Source organism: Chrysemys picta, chromosome 10, assembly GCF_011386835.1.
Source record: "Chrysemys picta bellii isolate R12L10 chromosome 10, ASM1138683v2, whole genome shotgun sequence".
Classification (NCBI taxonomy): Eukaryota; Metazoa; Chordata; order Testudines; family Emydidae; genus Chrysemys; species Chrysemys picta.
Window position 1 is genome coordinate 29184614 of NC_088800.1, and position 17691 is coordinate 29202304.

At 35.9% G+C, this 17691-nt stretch overlaps 1 protein-coding gene and 1 long non-coding RNA gene across 9 annotated transcripts in view; one reads left to right on the forward strand and one right to left on the reverse strand.

Moving 5' to 3' along the window:
• Positions 1-17691, reverse strand: part of LRRC49 (leucine rich repeat containing 49) — a 147207-nt gene that overhangs the window by 6791 nt on the left and 122725 nt on the right. For all 8 annotated transcript variants that reach the window (XM_065559505.1, XM_065559502.1, XM_065559506.1 and 5 more), the window contains 3 exons: positions 7734-7971; positions 5810-5995; positions 883-992 (listed from right to left, as the gene is read on the reverse strand). In XM_065559505.1, the coding sequence (XP_065415577.1) occupies positions 883-992; positions 5810-5995; positions 7734-7971 (534 nt within the window). The remainder of the gene's footprint in view (positions 1-882; positions 993-5809; positions 5996-7733; positions 7972-17691) is intronic.
• The window catches only part of LOC135973937 (uncharacterized), a 79911-nt gene that overhangs the window by 5036 nt on the left and 57184 nt on the right, over positions 1-17691 (forward strand). The window lies entirely within an intron of this gene.

Sequence of the window (17691 nt, forward strand, 5' to 3'; positions counted from 1 at the left end):
ATGAGCCTAGTGGGAATAAGAGTTAAGAAAATAAAAGCATTGACTTTTGTGGAACAAGAGAGAAGCGGGCAAGGCATCTCATTCTCCCTCCAGACCTGGTCTGCACCATCCCCCACAAGATTTGGAAGGTATCTGGTGTCAGGAAGACTATGGAGTACTAATTCTGATCTGGGCTCATCCCAGTCTCCCTGCTCTGACACTTGAGTAAGGAGAGTTCAGATTAGAGTGGGTGCTCTGCAGCTGCACCTGCTAAGTAGCACTCATTGAGTGTCCTAAACCAACCAACCAAACCTAAACCAACCAAACTTGCAGTCTCTCCTGTGTGGTCCCCAACAAAGAACTATCAACAGTTTTTATAACCTGTAAAATGCAGAAAATAAGATCAAACTTGGCCTTATACAAGCCAATATGAAATTTACTTTTGCTCTTCTTCATTATGTTAATATGATACCCCAAACAGTCTAATTGTATGTGTAAGGAATTAATGTTGGTCTGAATAAATATAGGTCGAGCCTGTAAGTATTTCTAGTGCACACTTAGAGTACAGGACCTTTGAAACTATGAGCCACTGAAATATAAAGTGGCATCTCCCTCTGTGATTATTTTCTGTATCATCCTAAAAGTTCACTGCACATATCAATTTGTAATTGAGCTTTTTGTGTATTTTCTCTATTAACTACTTTATTTTATTAAAAAAAAGAAAATCAAGTTCTTTTTGAAAAAACTGATTGATTAATCTAACCTAACCTAAAGGAAGGGTGGACTGATTTAACTGTTAATTTTGTTTGTATAAGTGTGTTAAGAATTAAGTTATGGTAAAAAAATATCATTTCTATGGCTATAAAAGCATTCCTTCTTAAGCCGTTTAAAATAACTTTTTACCTGGATTCTCCAAGTAGTGAAAGCAGGCGATACTGGGGCAATTCAGAAGATGCTACATGTGCAAGAATGCCAAAGAGCCTTTCAGCCATTACTATATCATTCTGAGTAACCTGTGAAAAAAATAGGAATGGAAAATTTTCACAAATAGTAAAACCTGCTCATGTTCAGAAATGATCAGCACAAATCAAATCAGTTAAAATATGTGCTATAAAACACTGCATACCAGAGATATTCCAGGCATATTTAAGGAAAGGAAACAATATATCCCTACAACTTTTTCAAAACTTAGATTGACTTTTATTGGCATCTTCAATATATTCAAAGAGCAATCACACAAGTTACTTTTGCTTCTTTTACTTATTATTTTCTACCAACTCTGGAAACTTTGATGCATACAATATGATATTCTATGTTTCAAGATACTGATCATTAAATGACCAGTTCTTCCATCCTGAGTGTTCCAGCCCACACAGATTAATTCTTTACCATGTTGCATAAATTTATAGAGATATACTGGAAAAGTTTCTGATCCAGTTGTGATGCAGAAGTGAAAGGTCTCTAAGCACTTAAATGATGGAAGATAAGCCACGGTCTCTGTGACTTTGCAGCACTATGGGGCACTCTTTACAGAAAGATTATTTTTTTTCTGTAAAGGCTAACTGGCTGGCGGCCTTTCCCAGTTCAGTAAAATTAATTCTTCCCTGTAATACTTTACTTTTCTAAACATGAACTATACTGTTGCTCCAGCATAAAATTACAGCTGTGTCTTTAAGATAATTTCAAACTGTTGATGAAATGACACCATGTACTTTAAACATCTGTGTTCAAAGCCCAATTCTTTTCCCCTCCAAACTCTCTAATGATGGTCACCCCTCCCGACATCTAAATAAAATCTATTCAGTTTCAAATAAAAAAAGAGCAACACAAACATTCCCCTTGTCTGATGTCTTCTTTCCCAGCATCGTGTTATGCAACTGTAAAATTCCCCAAGACTGTCATTGTGTGCTATATGCAAATGTTAAATAAGACTGCTATTCTTTAGTGAAATCTTTAGTGTGTTCTTGGTACCATTTACCACCAAAGAATGTAATGGCAACAGCACTTTGGGAACTACAGATGTATTATCAATGCTCCTTACTAGCATATAATAGGTCAAGAAAATATCCATACAATACTCAATCAATCTACCTTGTTATTTGCAAACTATACATCTTTGCTGCTAAACATTTTGTAAAGTTCCACAATTAAATGTATACTGGTTTGTTATGTTGTCCAGGGGTTTGTCTAGATTAGGAAAATTTACACTTGTGAAACTACATTAAAAGAGGGTTGGGCACTTCACAGCGAGCCCATATAGTAGGGTGAGGTCTGGGAGTAGAGACCCTTTGCTGGGGGGAGGCGAGGGGTTTGGTTAGCACACAGCTCTTCTCTCAAGCGTGGGTTTGCCTCGTAGATAAGTTTCATGGCTTTTCTTTCAAACCAGAGTTTGTTGACAGAGCATACTGGAAGGCCTAATTACTTAGACTTTTTCTGAGGAGTTGTGGGATAAGCAGGGAGGATTTATTTTCTATTTTGTTATTGTAGGCTGAAGAACTCTTTAAAATCTAAAAACATGTTTGCACTTTAAATGGTGCAGTAAATGTTGCATGGAGATACAACATTTAAATACATACATAGAATAAATTGAAAACAAGTTTTTAAAAGCCATATTCAGTCTTACAAATCCAAACTTTTTAACAGGCACCTTTTACAAGAGTTCATGATCAGTAAATTTAAAAAGAAAAAACAACAACCTTATACTGTGCTACTTGATTTAAAAATGTTCGCCTGGGGTTATTTATGTTTAAGAAAAAGTCCACACAAAAATAGTATTAGAAGTTTAATGACTTGTTTTCTTTTTGAGATATAGCACAATTAAAAGGAGGCATTTTTGCTTTCTATTTTCCTCCACGTGGGAGCTTTTAGTTCAGTTTAGCTCTTTAACCCTCTCTTCCTATGTTGCATGATTAATATGTGCTGGATACATCTAAAAAAGAGTAAATTATAGAGTTCAAATTTCTATAGACTTTATTAGTTATCTGATACAGTCAATTAAAAACAAAATATAATGATGAATTTAAAATACTAGACATTTAATTTACTATTTCTCATAAGATTTTTACAATGTAATTATTTAAGTTTCTGGTAGATATTTTGTTAATGAGAAATATGGAAAAATAAATATAACTACTGCACTTTAGCTTCCTAACATCCATAGGTACAACTTTTTGGAATGACACTCCATATAGACAGCTCAAATCACTGTAATCCTGAAATTGGTATGATCATTTACACAAATGCAAAGTGAGATTTCAGTCTCTGTTGAGAATCCTGGCCATGATCCCACAAAACACTTAATTGTAAAGCACCTGACTAATCTCATGCTTAAATTTAAGTATGTATTTAAGTGTTGTATCAGGGCTATAGTTCTCAGCACCTTGCTTGCTTGAGCCCTTGGTGCACGACAGATGTATAATTTATCCAGATCAGATGGTAGCTTTTACACCCACTTTGCACTGGTGCAAATGGGTACACAAGGTGCAGATGTATACCAGTATTAATGTACTCCCTTTCTTTGCACTTTAAACAATTAATGATTTTGTGTAAGAGGTAAAAAAATCAAGGGTTCCATTTCATGGAGTGGTGGTGATGAAAATATTTGAGATTTTATGTATGCTGTAACTGGAGTTAAAAAATACTATATAAATAATAATGTGCTGTACTAAAACCAGTTGTCAAGTATGCTTATATATATTAGGGCTGTCGACTAATCGCAGTTAACTCACGCGATTAACTCAAAAAAATTAATTGTGATTAATCACAGTTTTAATCGCACTGTTAAACAATAGAATACCAATTGAAATGTATTAAATATTTTTCTACATTTTCATATATATTGTATTCTGTGTTGTAATTGAAATCAAAGTGTATATTATTTTTATTACAAATATTTGCACTGTAAAATTGATTAACAAAAGAAATAAATAGTATTTTTCAGTTCACCTCCTACAAGTACTGTAGTGCAATCTCTTTATCATGAAAATGCAACTTACAAATGTAGATTTTTTTTTGTTACATAACTGCACTCAAAAACAAAACAATGAAAAACTTCAGAGCCTACAAGTCTATTCAGTCCTACTTCTTGTTCACCCAATCGCTAAAAACAAATCTGTTTACATTTGCAGGAGACAATGCTGCCCTCTTCTCATTTACGTCACCAGAAAGTGAGAACAGGCATCTGCATGGCACTTTTGTAGCTGGCGTTGCAAGATATTTACGTGCCAGATAGGCTAAACATTCGTATGCCCTTCATGCTTTGGCCACCATTCCAGAGGACATGCTTCCATGCTGATGATGCTCATTAAAAAAAATGCATTAATTAAATTTGTGACTGAACTCCTTGGGGGAGAATTTTATGTCCCCTGCTCTGTTTTACCCTCCTTCTGCCATATATTTCATGTTATAGCAGTCTCAGATAATGACCCAGCACATGTTGTTCATTTTAAGAACACTTTCACTGCAGATTTCACAAAATGCAAAGAAGGCACCAATGTGAGATTTCTAAAGATAGCTACAGCACTCAACCCAAGGTTTAAGAATCTGAGAGGGATGAGGTTTGGAGAATGCTTTCGGAAGTCTTAAAAGAGCAACATTGCGATGCAGAAACTACAGAACCCTAATCACCAAAAAAGAAAATCAACCTTCTGCTGGTGGTATCTGACTCAGATAATGAAAATGAACATGCATTGGTCCACATTGCTTTGGACTGTTATCGAGCAGAACCCGTCATCAGCATCGACACATGCGCCCTGAAATGGTGGTTGAAGCATGAAGGGACATATAAATCTTTAGCGCATCTGCATGTAAATATCTTGTGATGCCGGCTACAACAGTACCATGAGAATGCCTGTTCTCACTTTCAGGTGACATTGTAAACCAGAAGTAGACAGCATTATCTCCTGCAGCTATAAACAAACTTATTTGTCTGTGATTAGCTGAACAAGGAGTAGGACTGAGTGAACTTGCAGAGTCTAAAATTTTACATTGCTTTATTTTTGAATGAAGTTTTTTTTTTTTTACATAATTCTACATTTTTTTTTTACATAATTCTACATTTGTTCATGAAAGTTCAACTTTCATGATAAAGAGATTGCATTACAGTACTTGTATTAGGTGAATTGAAAAATACTATTTCTTCTGTTTTTTACAGTACAAATACATGTAATAAAAAATAAATATAAAGTGAGCACTGTACACTTTGTATTCTGTTTTGTAACTGAAATCAATATATTTGAAAATGTAGAAAACATCCAAAAATATTCAAATAAATGGTATTCTATTATTGTTTAACAGTGCGATTAATCACACAGTTAATTTTTTTAATGGCTTGATAGCCCTATATACATATATCCAGTGCCAATATTTAAATTCCTTTTAAACATATTATAATAAACCAGAGAAAAACTTGTTACAAGAAACTGAAGAGGTGAAGTGTATGAATTCTTTAAAAATTAAAAAAAAATACAAACAAACACAGACTGATTTGTGTTTCTTTATCATATGTACTCAGGAACAGGGTTGAATTGTCTTTTTCAATTACCAAGAGCTATAGCAACAATAGGTATTTTTGGCGGCTACATAAGTAAAAACAACAGATTTAGTTTGACGAATGCAGAGCAGAGTAATTTATATGGGGAGGTATATTTACATCTTTTTAACTTTTGCATAAGAATGAATGGAGTGGCTCTTAATTTTATTAATATATAATCAATATAAATTTATGAAATAAGAATCTGTTCTTTACATTAATGAACATTCATTTTATAGGAATAATTTTGAGAGGGAAGTTATACATTTTGTATTCCTAAAAAAAATTACTTCCTCTTACCTCAGTTCCATTTATCTTCTGCAGATTAAAATGGTTCAGTCTAAACAGAACATAGTATTTCCAGAGAGTAAAGTTGACAACTGGATTTCCCTGAGGATCAACTGTCAACTGTTCAATGCGACGCACCTGTGCTAATGCATTAAACTGCTGCAATGTAACAATATTTGTCTCCTTAAACTTCAGGTGCTGTAACAAAAAACCAGACATGAACTATGTTATACTTACTGAGGAGGACACATAATAGTAAGGCAACACAACTGTGTTACAGACATCAAGCTCAGTGTTAGATCAGATCCATTCCATGCTACTTCAATTCTCCTTAGACATGAATAACCAGCTCTTGGGCCCATCTAAGCAACTGGGCTCACTTGATGTGTAGAGCTTTTAATACCTCTTCAAAACAATGTGGCACATGATGCCTTCCCCTCTTTAAAAAGAAGCCCTCTCCCTTTTGTATCCAATAAATTAAAATAAAAACTAGAAAATAAAATAAAAGATCTTAGTGATACAGATATCTGGTGGTCTCCAAGTGGGAAAACCTTAGCATTTACAATCTTCGTCACTTGAAAGAGTAAGTGCACAGTCATAGTTAGTCTGTATTCTTCATGAAAAAAAATGATGAAAATTCATCAAGGGAGTATTAATGCATGTAAAAATACAATAGGCGTTAACTGGTTTGTAAGTTTTCAGAAAGATGTGACCATAACTTTTTCAAGTATGTATAATGCTATGGTCACTTAATACAGACACTTAGCCTTAACTGTTTAAGTTACAGGTGTATAGGATTCAATTCCCCAGTTTTTTGGATGATTGGTTTATCACACATTTATTATACCATCATTGTGATTCCTTGGGTTTAAATTGGGTCATTAGCAATAAGAGGGGCAAAATCCCACACCCCGCTATAGAAGTGTTGCAACAACAAGATTTGCTTAAACTTTTTATAGAAAAAAAGAGTGGGATATTTCCTTGCTTACAGTGTAGAAATAAGCAAGAAATATTTTGAGTATGTAGAGTCTGATTGCTTTCTGGTTGTACCAGCTGTATAGGTCATGGAATCACTCAATTATTCTGCTCCTTCCAACACTGCTTCAGTAGCACCCCTAAAAGGAGGCCACGATGAGCCAGATAGCAGAATGAGATTTTGAGGGGTTAAAAACCTTTGCTGGCATTTTGAAGTCGTAGCTGAAAATACCTGCATGAGCTGAAGCAAGGTACGGTCAATTAAGCTCAGAACCTTCCAAAAAAAAGCATGGGGTATCTTTATGAGAAGGAGAGACAGAGGTTTGTTGATCAGAAACCAAGAGAGGGAACTATGAAGGCACATGAGCCTACCTGTTTATACTGTTCTAGTTAGTTTTATGTTATTTGCTTTGATTTTACAGACCCAAATTACCTGGAGGGAATGTGGCCAGAGACTTTGCACATTTACGTTTTTTCGGTTGAGTAAGAACCACAGAACTCCAGAGAGTTATTTGCTTAACCAGCACCACCTTTGACCTCTCTGTCTCCAGCTGTTCAGATGCCGGCCTCGATACACAAACAAATGCTTCTTGATACATGGAAGTAATGGATCAACAATGTAAAAGTATTGTATTTCCATCTCACAATTTAGCAACCCATTTCTATTTTATGAAGGGCCAAAAGAAATGTTTGTTTCAAATAAATTTCCAACCTAAGAGGAATCCCTCAATTCCCTTTGAGAATTCTGACTCAAGTCTCTTGCTCAATCAAGAAGGTCTTATAAAGTTAAAAGTACAATATAGACAAAACTGAGGAGTTATATAAATAACCCAAATTCATATACATAAGTGATGATAAGCTGAAAACTAAAGGTTACTTGACCAAAATAAGGTGTTAATAAAGATCATTCATATATTCTGTAGCTATTCAGATTGCTGAAGTCTCAGAGAAAATGTCTTACCACAGAATTAGGAAATCTGATCTTCAGTTTTGGTAGCACTTGAACAATTTCATCAAATTCTATGAACATAAAAGAGACTGTGATGACAGTTCCAGCTGTCTGAACGCTCCAGTTTCGATCGAGGGATTCCAGAGCTCCAGAACCATACAAGTAAAGAGTGTCTCCCTCCACTTCGACTAAGTGAGAATCGAGGACAGATAAGCCTTGTACAGAATTGCTCAGTATTGTGTCAAGAGACCTGTGAGGGGAAACAAACAGCTGTAATATAAAAGAGAAGATATCTTTTGGGGCATTTGATTGAAGTGAATATTAATATTCCAGAAGTCCTACACTTTACCAAAGCCTAACCTCTCAAAAATATCCACAATTTTGGGTTTCCAACTTGAAACACCTAGACCTTGATTTTCAGATTTGCTATAAATGCCATCAAATAATATGGCTGCACAGTATCACTGGAGCTGGACACCCCAACTCTGTGGCACCCAAAATTAGCAATCATTTTAAAATTGTGGCTCAAATGTTTGACTATTTTGTGTTGGTTTTGATTGCTACAAACAAAACTTCAACACACACATTTGCTCAAATGACTTTACATTCAAATTCAGCGAACAAAACTAAGGACTCGATCCTGTCAAAATTTACCCAACATGAATAATTTCTCATGCAACTAATCCTGTTACATTGGTAATTGTTTGCAGAATCAAACCCTGTTTTAAGATCAAACACAGATTACAAAACCAAAGAAACCGGGATAATAATGCTATTAACCAAAAATGTTGAATAAATAGGCAGTTTCGTTTTTTCTTATAAATTGCATCATTCACCACTTAAAAACCCTATGCCATGTCTTCTGACCAAGACATTACTTGATTTAAAGATGAGAATACTAAGTCATTGCCTACACACCTTGGGTCTTATTGACCCGATTTAATCCTGTGGGACTGGAAGCGAGGATGACTTCTTAACAGCCTAAGGCTCTAGATTAATTTAATATTAAAAACAGTGAATCCAACTCCATGACTAACTGCTTTATCTGAATACCCTATTGTATCATCTACAATCTTAAGTCACACACAGATGGGAAAATCTTGTTAAAAGTATTTTCTACTTACAACTATTCTTTTGGGGCCTGATTCAAAGCTCATTGAAATCAGTAGGAAATCTTCCATTAAATTCTAAGCCATAGAATCTATGGGCTTTAGAATAGGCCTCAGAGTGATGGTCACCCAGCTCCAGGCTTGGTTTGTTTTTTTTTCCCCCCCTTGACCCATCTTGTCATATTGTTACTTCAATATGTCAAGGTGCTGTAGACAGCCATTTATAGGTTTCAGATAGAAAAAAAACAATAACAAATTCTTTCAGGGACCATCATTTAGGCCTGGTTTATTTCTACCAAGCAAGAATCATTTTTACCCAACAGGGCATTTTCTCAGCCCTGCAGTAAGGGCTATACACACAGGCTACACATTTCAACTACTTCCTTACCCTGAAAGGGCAAGGTCATTGCTTCTTAAAAAGAGCCTGTCAAAACCTCTTTTGATTGACCAGCACTACTAAATTTTTGAAGATCAGCCAGACACTTAAGTCTAATAGCCTCACAACTTTCCCAGCTTCTTCTGGCCTGAAGGAAATCTAACATTTTAAAGTGACTAATTCTGGTGGTATTAAAATAGATTATAGCCCAGACCCATAGCTGGAAGAACCCCCTTTTTTTCTTCCCAACTAATCAGCATCAAATGTGCTAACTTCTGGAGAGGTAGGGCTCAATTTTTCACAAACTATATGTTGGCTCACTACTACTTAATTTTTAAAAAAAAAGAAAAAAGTCTTGTACAGGTGTGTTGAATTGTCTTCAAAGATAATATATCAAATTCCAGCTGTGCGTTTTCTCTGCTAGATATCTTCATTTATTGTAAATCTTCATTTCTCTTGAGAGACAGTGTATCATTCTTGAGAAAAAAGATGAAGAATTAAAGTGGACATATCTTTCACTCTAACAGCCACCTAAACGAGTAGAGCCAATTGCTTTTTGTCCATCTCCAAAGCATTTTTTACTTTCTTCCACTTTTACAGCAGTCAGACTTCAGATATGCAACTGTCACCTCTCCCCTTTGACTATTAGAACTAAATGCAAAAAAATTTGATGAAACTTTCTGTGTTGAAAAATTCCATTTTGTTGAAAAATTAATCAGGAACATTTCTCAGGACCAAGATGGATTTTTTTTTATTATTATTTTTGAGAATGGAGGTGTGGGGGGGGAGGGGAGGGGCAGCGCACGGACACACGACACAGAGTGACTCTACAGCTGAACTGTTAGGGCATGGATATTGAAGACCCAGATTCAAGTCCCGTCTTCAAATCAGGCAGGGCAGGGCAGGGATTTGAGCCTCTGTCTCCCACTTCCCAGGTGACATCCATAACCACCAGGATGTACGTGTGAGTGAGGAAATTCAGAAGACCTCCAGTTTATCCCAATGTGGAACAAAAACAAATTTCAAAATACTGAAATTTTTTGCAAAACAGAATTGTTTTCTGGCTAGCCCTACTGACTATTCAATTTTAGCACAGAGCATAAGAGAAAGCTGTTCTGTTTCTCTAAAAGTTCTGACTGGTTTGATCAGGGAAGAGGGTTTATACCTCACACTATCACCCTCCATACCAAAGCCAGCTGCTGCAGTTTATCACAGTGACATGGATTCAGAAGCATCTCCACTCTCATTGCATTATTTAATTACCTACTGGCCAGATAAAGGATAAAAATGTTTCCTTCACTGATTGGGCTGGAAGAAATGTTCTTGTTTTGTAGAGGAAAGAGAATACTAAGATTTATAGAAATAAAACAAATTCAAAATGCAAAAGGTGGCTGAACAGCTTAAAACTCACTCAGGTGGGAGCCACGTAAATTGGTACTAGGCATACAGAGGGAGAGAGATCAGTCTTTAGTGCCTAGATCACCAATACAAAAAGTTAAGACACCCAGAATTGCATGAAGACATTCTAAAAGGTGCAGATAAAGTTTGCTTTGTTTGAATGTTTTGTATAATCTGATATTTTTGTAATTTTTTTTAAATAAGCAGTATGATTTCTACAACACTGATTTTACAAAATTAAATTACAACTTTCAAAAGAGCATGAAAGTTTATTTTATACATTGTATTTTATTATAGTAGGTTTGGCTAAAAAAAGTCACAACATTCATAGTCAGGAAATTACCAAAAATAAACCAACTTCATAACCAGTATCCAATGTAAGTAAAGAAAATATTACACCAATATCTTTCCTATAACTGCATGGAATTTTTTTTTAAGTTCTACTAAAGAAGAGTCTTCTCAAGCAGTCAAAACAGTGAATCCATTAACATATTAATGTTAATCTGCTGCATCTGTAATATTTTGCATCTTGTATTAATTAAGATATAATTTGCACAAGTGATTTAGAGTTTGGATAGAGGATTTTGTTGCAACTTGTTCCCCACTGAATTTGAAAAAGAGGGTCCTTGATTTGTGTAAAAGTAATTTCTGATGATCAATAAATCAGCACCTCCTGTGGTTATGAGGCAGTACATACTTAAAACATGCAGACTCACCACTTTACTCACTCCCTGCTTTAATCCTAAAATAGCTGATATATGGATATTCTAAAGCTATGTTGGCTATACTGTGGAATTACTGTATTAAATACCCTGGCTGTACATGGCAATATCAATATTAGGATACAATAATGTTTGAATAAGGTGTCTAATGCTAACAGTGGTATTATAATGAAGTTTTGAGATGTTTGGTTAGAGAAGCATTCTAATAAATCCAGTTATTTAGCTATCGTGGTGGTTAGCTAGTTAGATAGCAACAAAAAATAAAAATAAAAAAAATAGCAGCATTACATCTGGAAAGCAGAATTATAGTTCAAACATTTTGTGGTCACACAACTGAGAAACAGAGTCAGAACTCCAAGCAAAGGAAGTGTGGGAGTGGGAAATCATTTGGCAGCCGTTGATATAATTCTAAACTAGAGACTGGAACATTTTTGTAAATTACCAGCTGAAGGATCTATGGGTTAGTGGCAAATAACTGCAGAAATCTGGGACCGGGGACAGCAACTCCGGACTGTAAAACTATTGTTCATCATTTGCATGATCAATGTATAACTGTGGCATAAGTATTACTAGAAATTGTGTAATCCTGTCTTTGAACGGTTGACATAAATCAGCTCTTGTCTATCACGGATTCCTACCACTTACGAGCATTCTTATATGTGCCCTGGCTGAGATGATTTAGTTGGGGATTGGTCCTGCTTTGAGCAGGGGGTTGGACCAGATGACCTCCTGATGTCCCTTCCAACCCTGATATTCTATGTTTCTATGTGTGAGAAGTTGCACTAGAAATAACTGACCTATTACTACTATCACAGAGCAGAATAAAGGAAGAAGGGTGGGTTGGAATGATGTAATTCTTTACATTTTGAAAGCACAGTTTTCTGAAGTACATTGAACAAATCTGCCTTTATAGCAGGACATTAATACCTCTCAGATGACTATGGGTATCATCTTCTCTGTGGAAATAAGTAACAAAGAATTACAATTAAAAGCTTGATTTGGACATGGGTTCTATTCAATTGAAGCCTTTTCCCAACTTAATTAAATTTAACAATTTTATGTGATTCATAGAAATCAGCAAGAGTTGTTTCATTCAGTCCTCTTTTACTTTTAATATTTATTTCAAAATTTTTAACAGGTCTTTGTGCTCCCTTCAATTCTGAAATCTTACCATTGTTCTCTCATGCAAAAAGAGCAGTGTATATTTCACAGGGGAGGAGACTAACTATGCAAGTGTATAGTCACAAAGAACAATAGGGCCAACAGGGAATGGAAAGGGATTAAAATGAATGAAAAATAGTGATCTAACTTCCTAAATTGTCTAAAAGTTTATCACAACTTTGAAGTTTGATATATTTTAACTCACTCTCAATTTTACCCAATTAGTAGCAAGAATTCCTTTATAACAAGGTAGAGATAATGCCTCTGACACCACTAATGAAACTAAAAGAATTATGCAACCATCAATGTACATAAGTAGCAGGAGTCCACACCAGTGCACCTTATGCAGGATCTGAGCCTTTGTCTGCTACTTATGTGAATGTAAGATTACGTGTTTTGTTTTTTTTCCCTGGCATTATCAGAAACATTGTTCTCTGACAAATCATGGCCTAAATATCCATCTAGGCATATTAGACATAAATTGTTTTCTTCTAAGTAGTTGTACAATAAAAAAAACCGCATGCCAGATTACTGCTTCTCAGGGTGTTAGATATAACAGATACTGTATATTAGAATGAAAATATTACAAAAGATGTTAAAAGGAACATTCAAGTTGCTAGGTCCTGCACTCAAAAGTTAGGAAATGTCAGAATTAAAGTTGCCTGTGTAACATTAAATTGCCCCTCCTGTGATTATTAATTGTGATACAGTCTTTATGTATATGATCATATAACTTTTTCTACAGGACCCCTGCCTCTTTCAGTCCACAGAATGTGCAGTGATCAATTAATGAGCTACTATTCAATAGCTGTTGTTTTTTCCTCATTGTTCAATGTGCGGTCATAGGCCTTATTTCCAGCACATTATTCAAACCCTGCTCTGAAGATAGAATTAATAATTCTCTCATGGGATTTTCCACTATAGTAGCTGAGTGCTTCACATACATTAGTTTATCTTTGCAAACTCCATGAAATGAGTGGCACTATTATCTCAATTTTACAGTTGGGAAGCTAAGGCATACAAAGATTAATATCAAAAGCATCCACTAATTTTGAGTGCCCACTTTGAGATGTCTAGGACCTGATTTTTCAGAATACTTACCATTATATAGCACTTTATATATTCAAACATAGAATCCATTAACTTCAATTGAGTTGAAAGTAGAGCTAAACAAATAATTTGAAATCTTCTGATGAAAGTGCTATATAAAAGCCAGGTATTCCCATTAATAATGGATTTTTCAGTTCATTCGTCGAACTGAAAAATATTTGGTTGGTTTCAAACAAACGGATTTTTTTTAGTTTTTCTTCAACGAAATAACTGGAAAATTTTCTTTCGGATTGAATGGAAACACTAAAACAGTTTTGACATTTTTAAAATGAAATGTTTCAATGTTTTCAAAATTTTGGTCTACAGTTTTATTCCAGGCAAAACTATACAATGAATTTGACCCAAATTCATTGCAGTGCTCCAAAAAGTGCTATTTGCTGGAAACATTGCTCAGATCTAGCTGTGAGCATTCAGCACTTCTTCAAAGAGGTCCCAAGGGTCTGAAGTTAGACCCCCAGAAAATGAGGGAACACACGATTGATTAGTCATAGCCCTTAAAAAGTATCGTTTAAATGACTTGTTTAGTATCACATAGGAACTCTGTGGAGATAGAATCCCATTCTCCAGGGCAGTACTCAACTGCTTTAACCATGAGTCCTCCCTTCTCTTCCTGCAATCCCTTACCTCATTCACTACATGCTTTGCAACTTCTGCAACAAATGAGGCAGGAGTCCTATGGACAATAGCTTCCTTTACAACACTAGTCTGATTCATCCAAGAATCCTGCCCCACCCTGGACTGGAGCAGCTATTACACAGGGAAAGTTTTTCTGGGTGCTCCCATGAGCCCTGGCCTGCAGCATGTTCAGTTTGTTTGTGGGGAAGGTACATGCTCAGTGAGGACAGAGTTTTTGGAGATTTTAGCTGTTAAAACCGAAGTTCTCTCTACTGAGCATGTGTGAACTGCTATTTTTTCAGAGGCTTATAATAGTGGCCAAATTTGGGCAGATTTTCACTGGGACAGCAAAAGGCACATCCTGAAATCATCCCCCTGCCAAATTTCAAGCCCCTGGTCCAAAGCATGGGGTACTTGAACATTTCAAACAAAAGGTCCCAAGAATTTTTTAACATGGGGGAAAAGCCTTGTTCATGGAAATAGCTGAACCATTTTGGCTGAAATTTCCCTCCAAAATATTTAGCCTGAGGCAGGCACCCGGCATGGAAAATTTCAGCCCAAATCATTGAAGTTACGCAGTTATAAGCCACTGAAAATGGGGTCTTATAAATAGATGTTTCGGGCAACCTTATTAGAAAGCAGTGCTACCAGCCCCACCCATAGTACATAAAATATGCATAAACTACTATTATGTATATATATATTTTTGCAGCAAACTTTCATAAAAGAATGAGCTTACATTTACCTTCTTTCTCATTTTTTCTTTCCTTTGGTCTTTTTATTTCTTTTGCTCGGTCTCTTTTAATGTGCCCCCTTAACCTAGTAATTCTGTATTCAATATTTTCTAAAATGTAAGTATTTAAGAACATCATTTATAACTTTTCCTCTCGCTTCAAGATTCTATTTGCTTTTCAGAATCTGCCTCTCTTCAGCCTCTTCTCTGTTCCCTTCCAGTATACACTATCATTTATTACCATATCCTTCTTCCCTCATCTCACACACACAAGACCCCACTATGGCACTGTTCTCTCAAATTTTTCTAAATGTACTACCCTCTTTTTCCTATGATCATTCACTTCCTTTCCAACACTGTGTGAATGCCAGGGCTATAAATGGTCAAAGTACTATATTCTCTCCATTTTTAGAGGCCTCCTAAGGTTTATGAAAACCCAAAGATTCTTTTCATAGCCCATACAGGGATGATGCATAGATATTAAAGAGCAACAGAGGGTCCTATGGCACCTTTAAGACTAACAGTCTTAAAGGTGCCACAGGACCCTCTGTTGCTTTTTACAGATTCAGACTCAGATTCAGACTAACACGGCTACCCCTCTGATACTAGACATTAAAGAATAGATCTATGGGCTGTAATTATCCTTTCATGTCTTTTAATGATTTCAGTGGAGCTATGTCAATTTACACAAGCTAAAAATCTGATCCTGCTTTTTACAAGCAGCAAACATTGGGGGTGTATATTCTTTCTTCAATGCACTTTTATCTTCTTACACAGTTACTTTTATAACTTCCAATAATACAAGTATCATGTATCAACTAGAATACACTGCTAGGAGATGACAAAAAGATATTTGCTGGCAGGGACATGACTCCACTCCCTCATCTCTACACATGAATACTGATAGTAAGTAAATCTACCATAGGTATACTTGGTCCTGCGTCAATGCAGAGGACTGGACTTGATCTCTGAAGATCCCTGGTAGCCCTAAATTTCTATGGTTCTACAATAGCAGAGCACACCTTCCTTTTATGATCTTTTGAAAAGACGCAGACTTTTTTAAGGCCAGAAGGGACCATTAGAACCTCAAGTCCAACTGCCTGCATAACACAGATCATAAAATTCCGCCCAAATACCCATGTACTGAACCAAGAAACTTGTGTTTGTCCAAAGCATATCTTCCTGAAAAGCATCCAGTCTTTATATGGAGACATCAAGAGATGGAGAATCTACCCTTCTCTTGGTAGTTTGTTCCAATACTTAGTGGCTTGAAGGCAAAGCAAACTTGAAAATAAACATTAATTTCTTGGAAATCTGTTCCCACCTCGACAAGTGTGGGAAAGATGGAGATTGTGAATAGATCCCTTAGGAACAATATTTTCAAAACTCCCGCCCCCACTTTTTTTCCAATTAAAAAAAATAGATACATTTCAACTAGCCCTATCTAGGATATTACAAGTGGGACTGAATGGGACAATGACCACCTCTTTTGAAAGCAAATGCTATTTTAGGACCCCTAATCTCAAGACAGAATTTGGTCTATTTTCCTTTATCAAGCATGTTCAGACACCAGTATGCCCACTGGTAGCTAATATCTGGGACCTTTGCAGGTCAGCTTTCCAGTGGAAGAGAAATCAATGCTGTAAAGATATAATAAACTGCCCTTTCTCCCTCAAGGCACACCAGACTTTAAGCAATCTCAGTACTTCCCAATAACTTATTGATCTAGAAAGCAAGCTTCCTGTGTACCCCTTTATACCTATCAACTGATCTCAACTGGGAATTGAGGTCCCTCTCCTCTCACCTCAATTAAAACTACTCACGTACACCTAATAGTAGCCAATGTAAAAGTAGGAGAAGCCAATGAATGGCAGCAAAGCTGTGCTTTCTGTAAACTCTGGGGGTATATCTACACTGCAGTAAAACACCCACAGTTGGCCCTTGTCAGCTGATTTTAGCTCACAGGGTGTGGGTTGCAGGGCTATAAAATTGCAGTGTAGATATTAGGGCTAAGGCTGGAGCCTGGGCTCTGGGACCCTGCCTCTTTGTGGGCCAGCTATGGGTGTTTTATTGCAGTGTAGACATACCCAAAGAGGTTTGGTGGCCTTTTATTCTGTTTTTCATTTAGTTTTGAAATTGTAGCAGAAGCCTGTTCAACTTGAACTGAAATCTTTTCATCATCATAACACACATCATAAAGGGAGTGTAATGGGCTCCCTTGATAAACTCACATTATAAGGTATAACAGTGTCCCATGATTATTCTGAATCACATCATATTGAAATGGGAACATAACATGAGTTTTCTCAATAATCTTCCATAGCAACATATTTTACCAGGACTGCATTTTACGTTTGTATTATATTTGTAATGGACTTTGAATCACTGTAAAACAATACATATACAATATTAGAAAATGCAACATCTGCACTTGCACACTGTTAAGTTTCAGCTGAAGTCTGTTTGATTTTTCAAAATGTGAAAAGGCAGAAGGATCACAGTAGCAAACTGTGAGGAAAGTTGAATTTTTAATCAAGTAAGCAATCTTAAATTTGAATAATTTAAAAAGCACATAATTTTGTAGCTGTATGGCTACATAACTAACTTAAATTTTATGTAGAAAACAACATACTTGAATGCTTTGAAAATATGTACATCCACTATTTTTGCAAGGCATACCTGGAACATTATATTGGTACCTTCATTTGAACAGATTTAATATAGAATACTGCTGATGGGTATATAT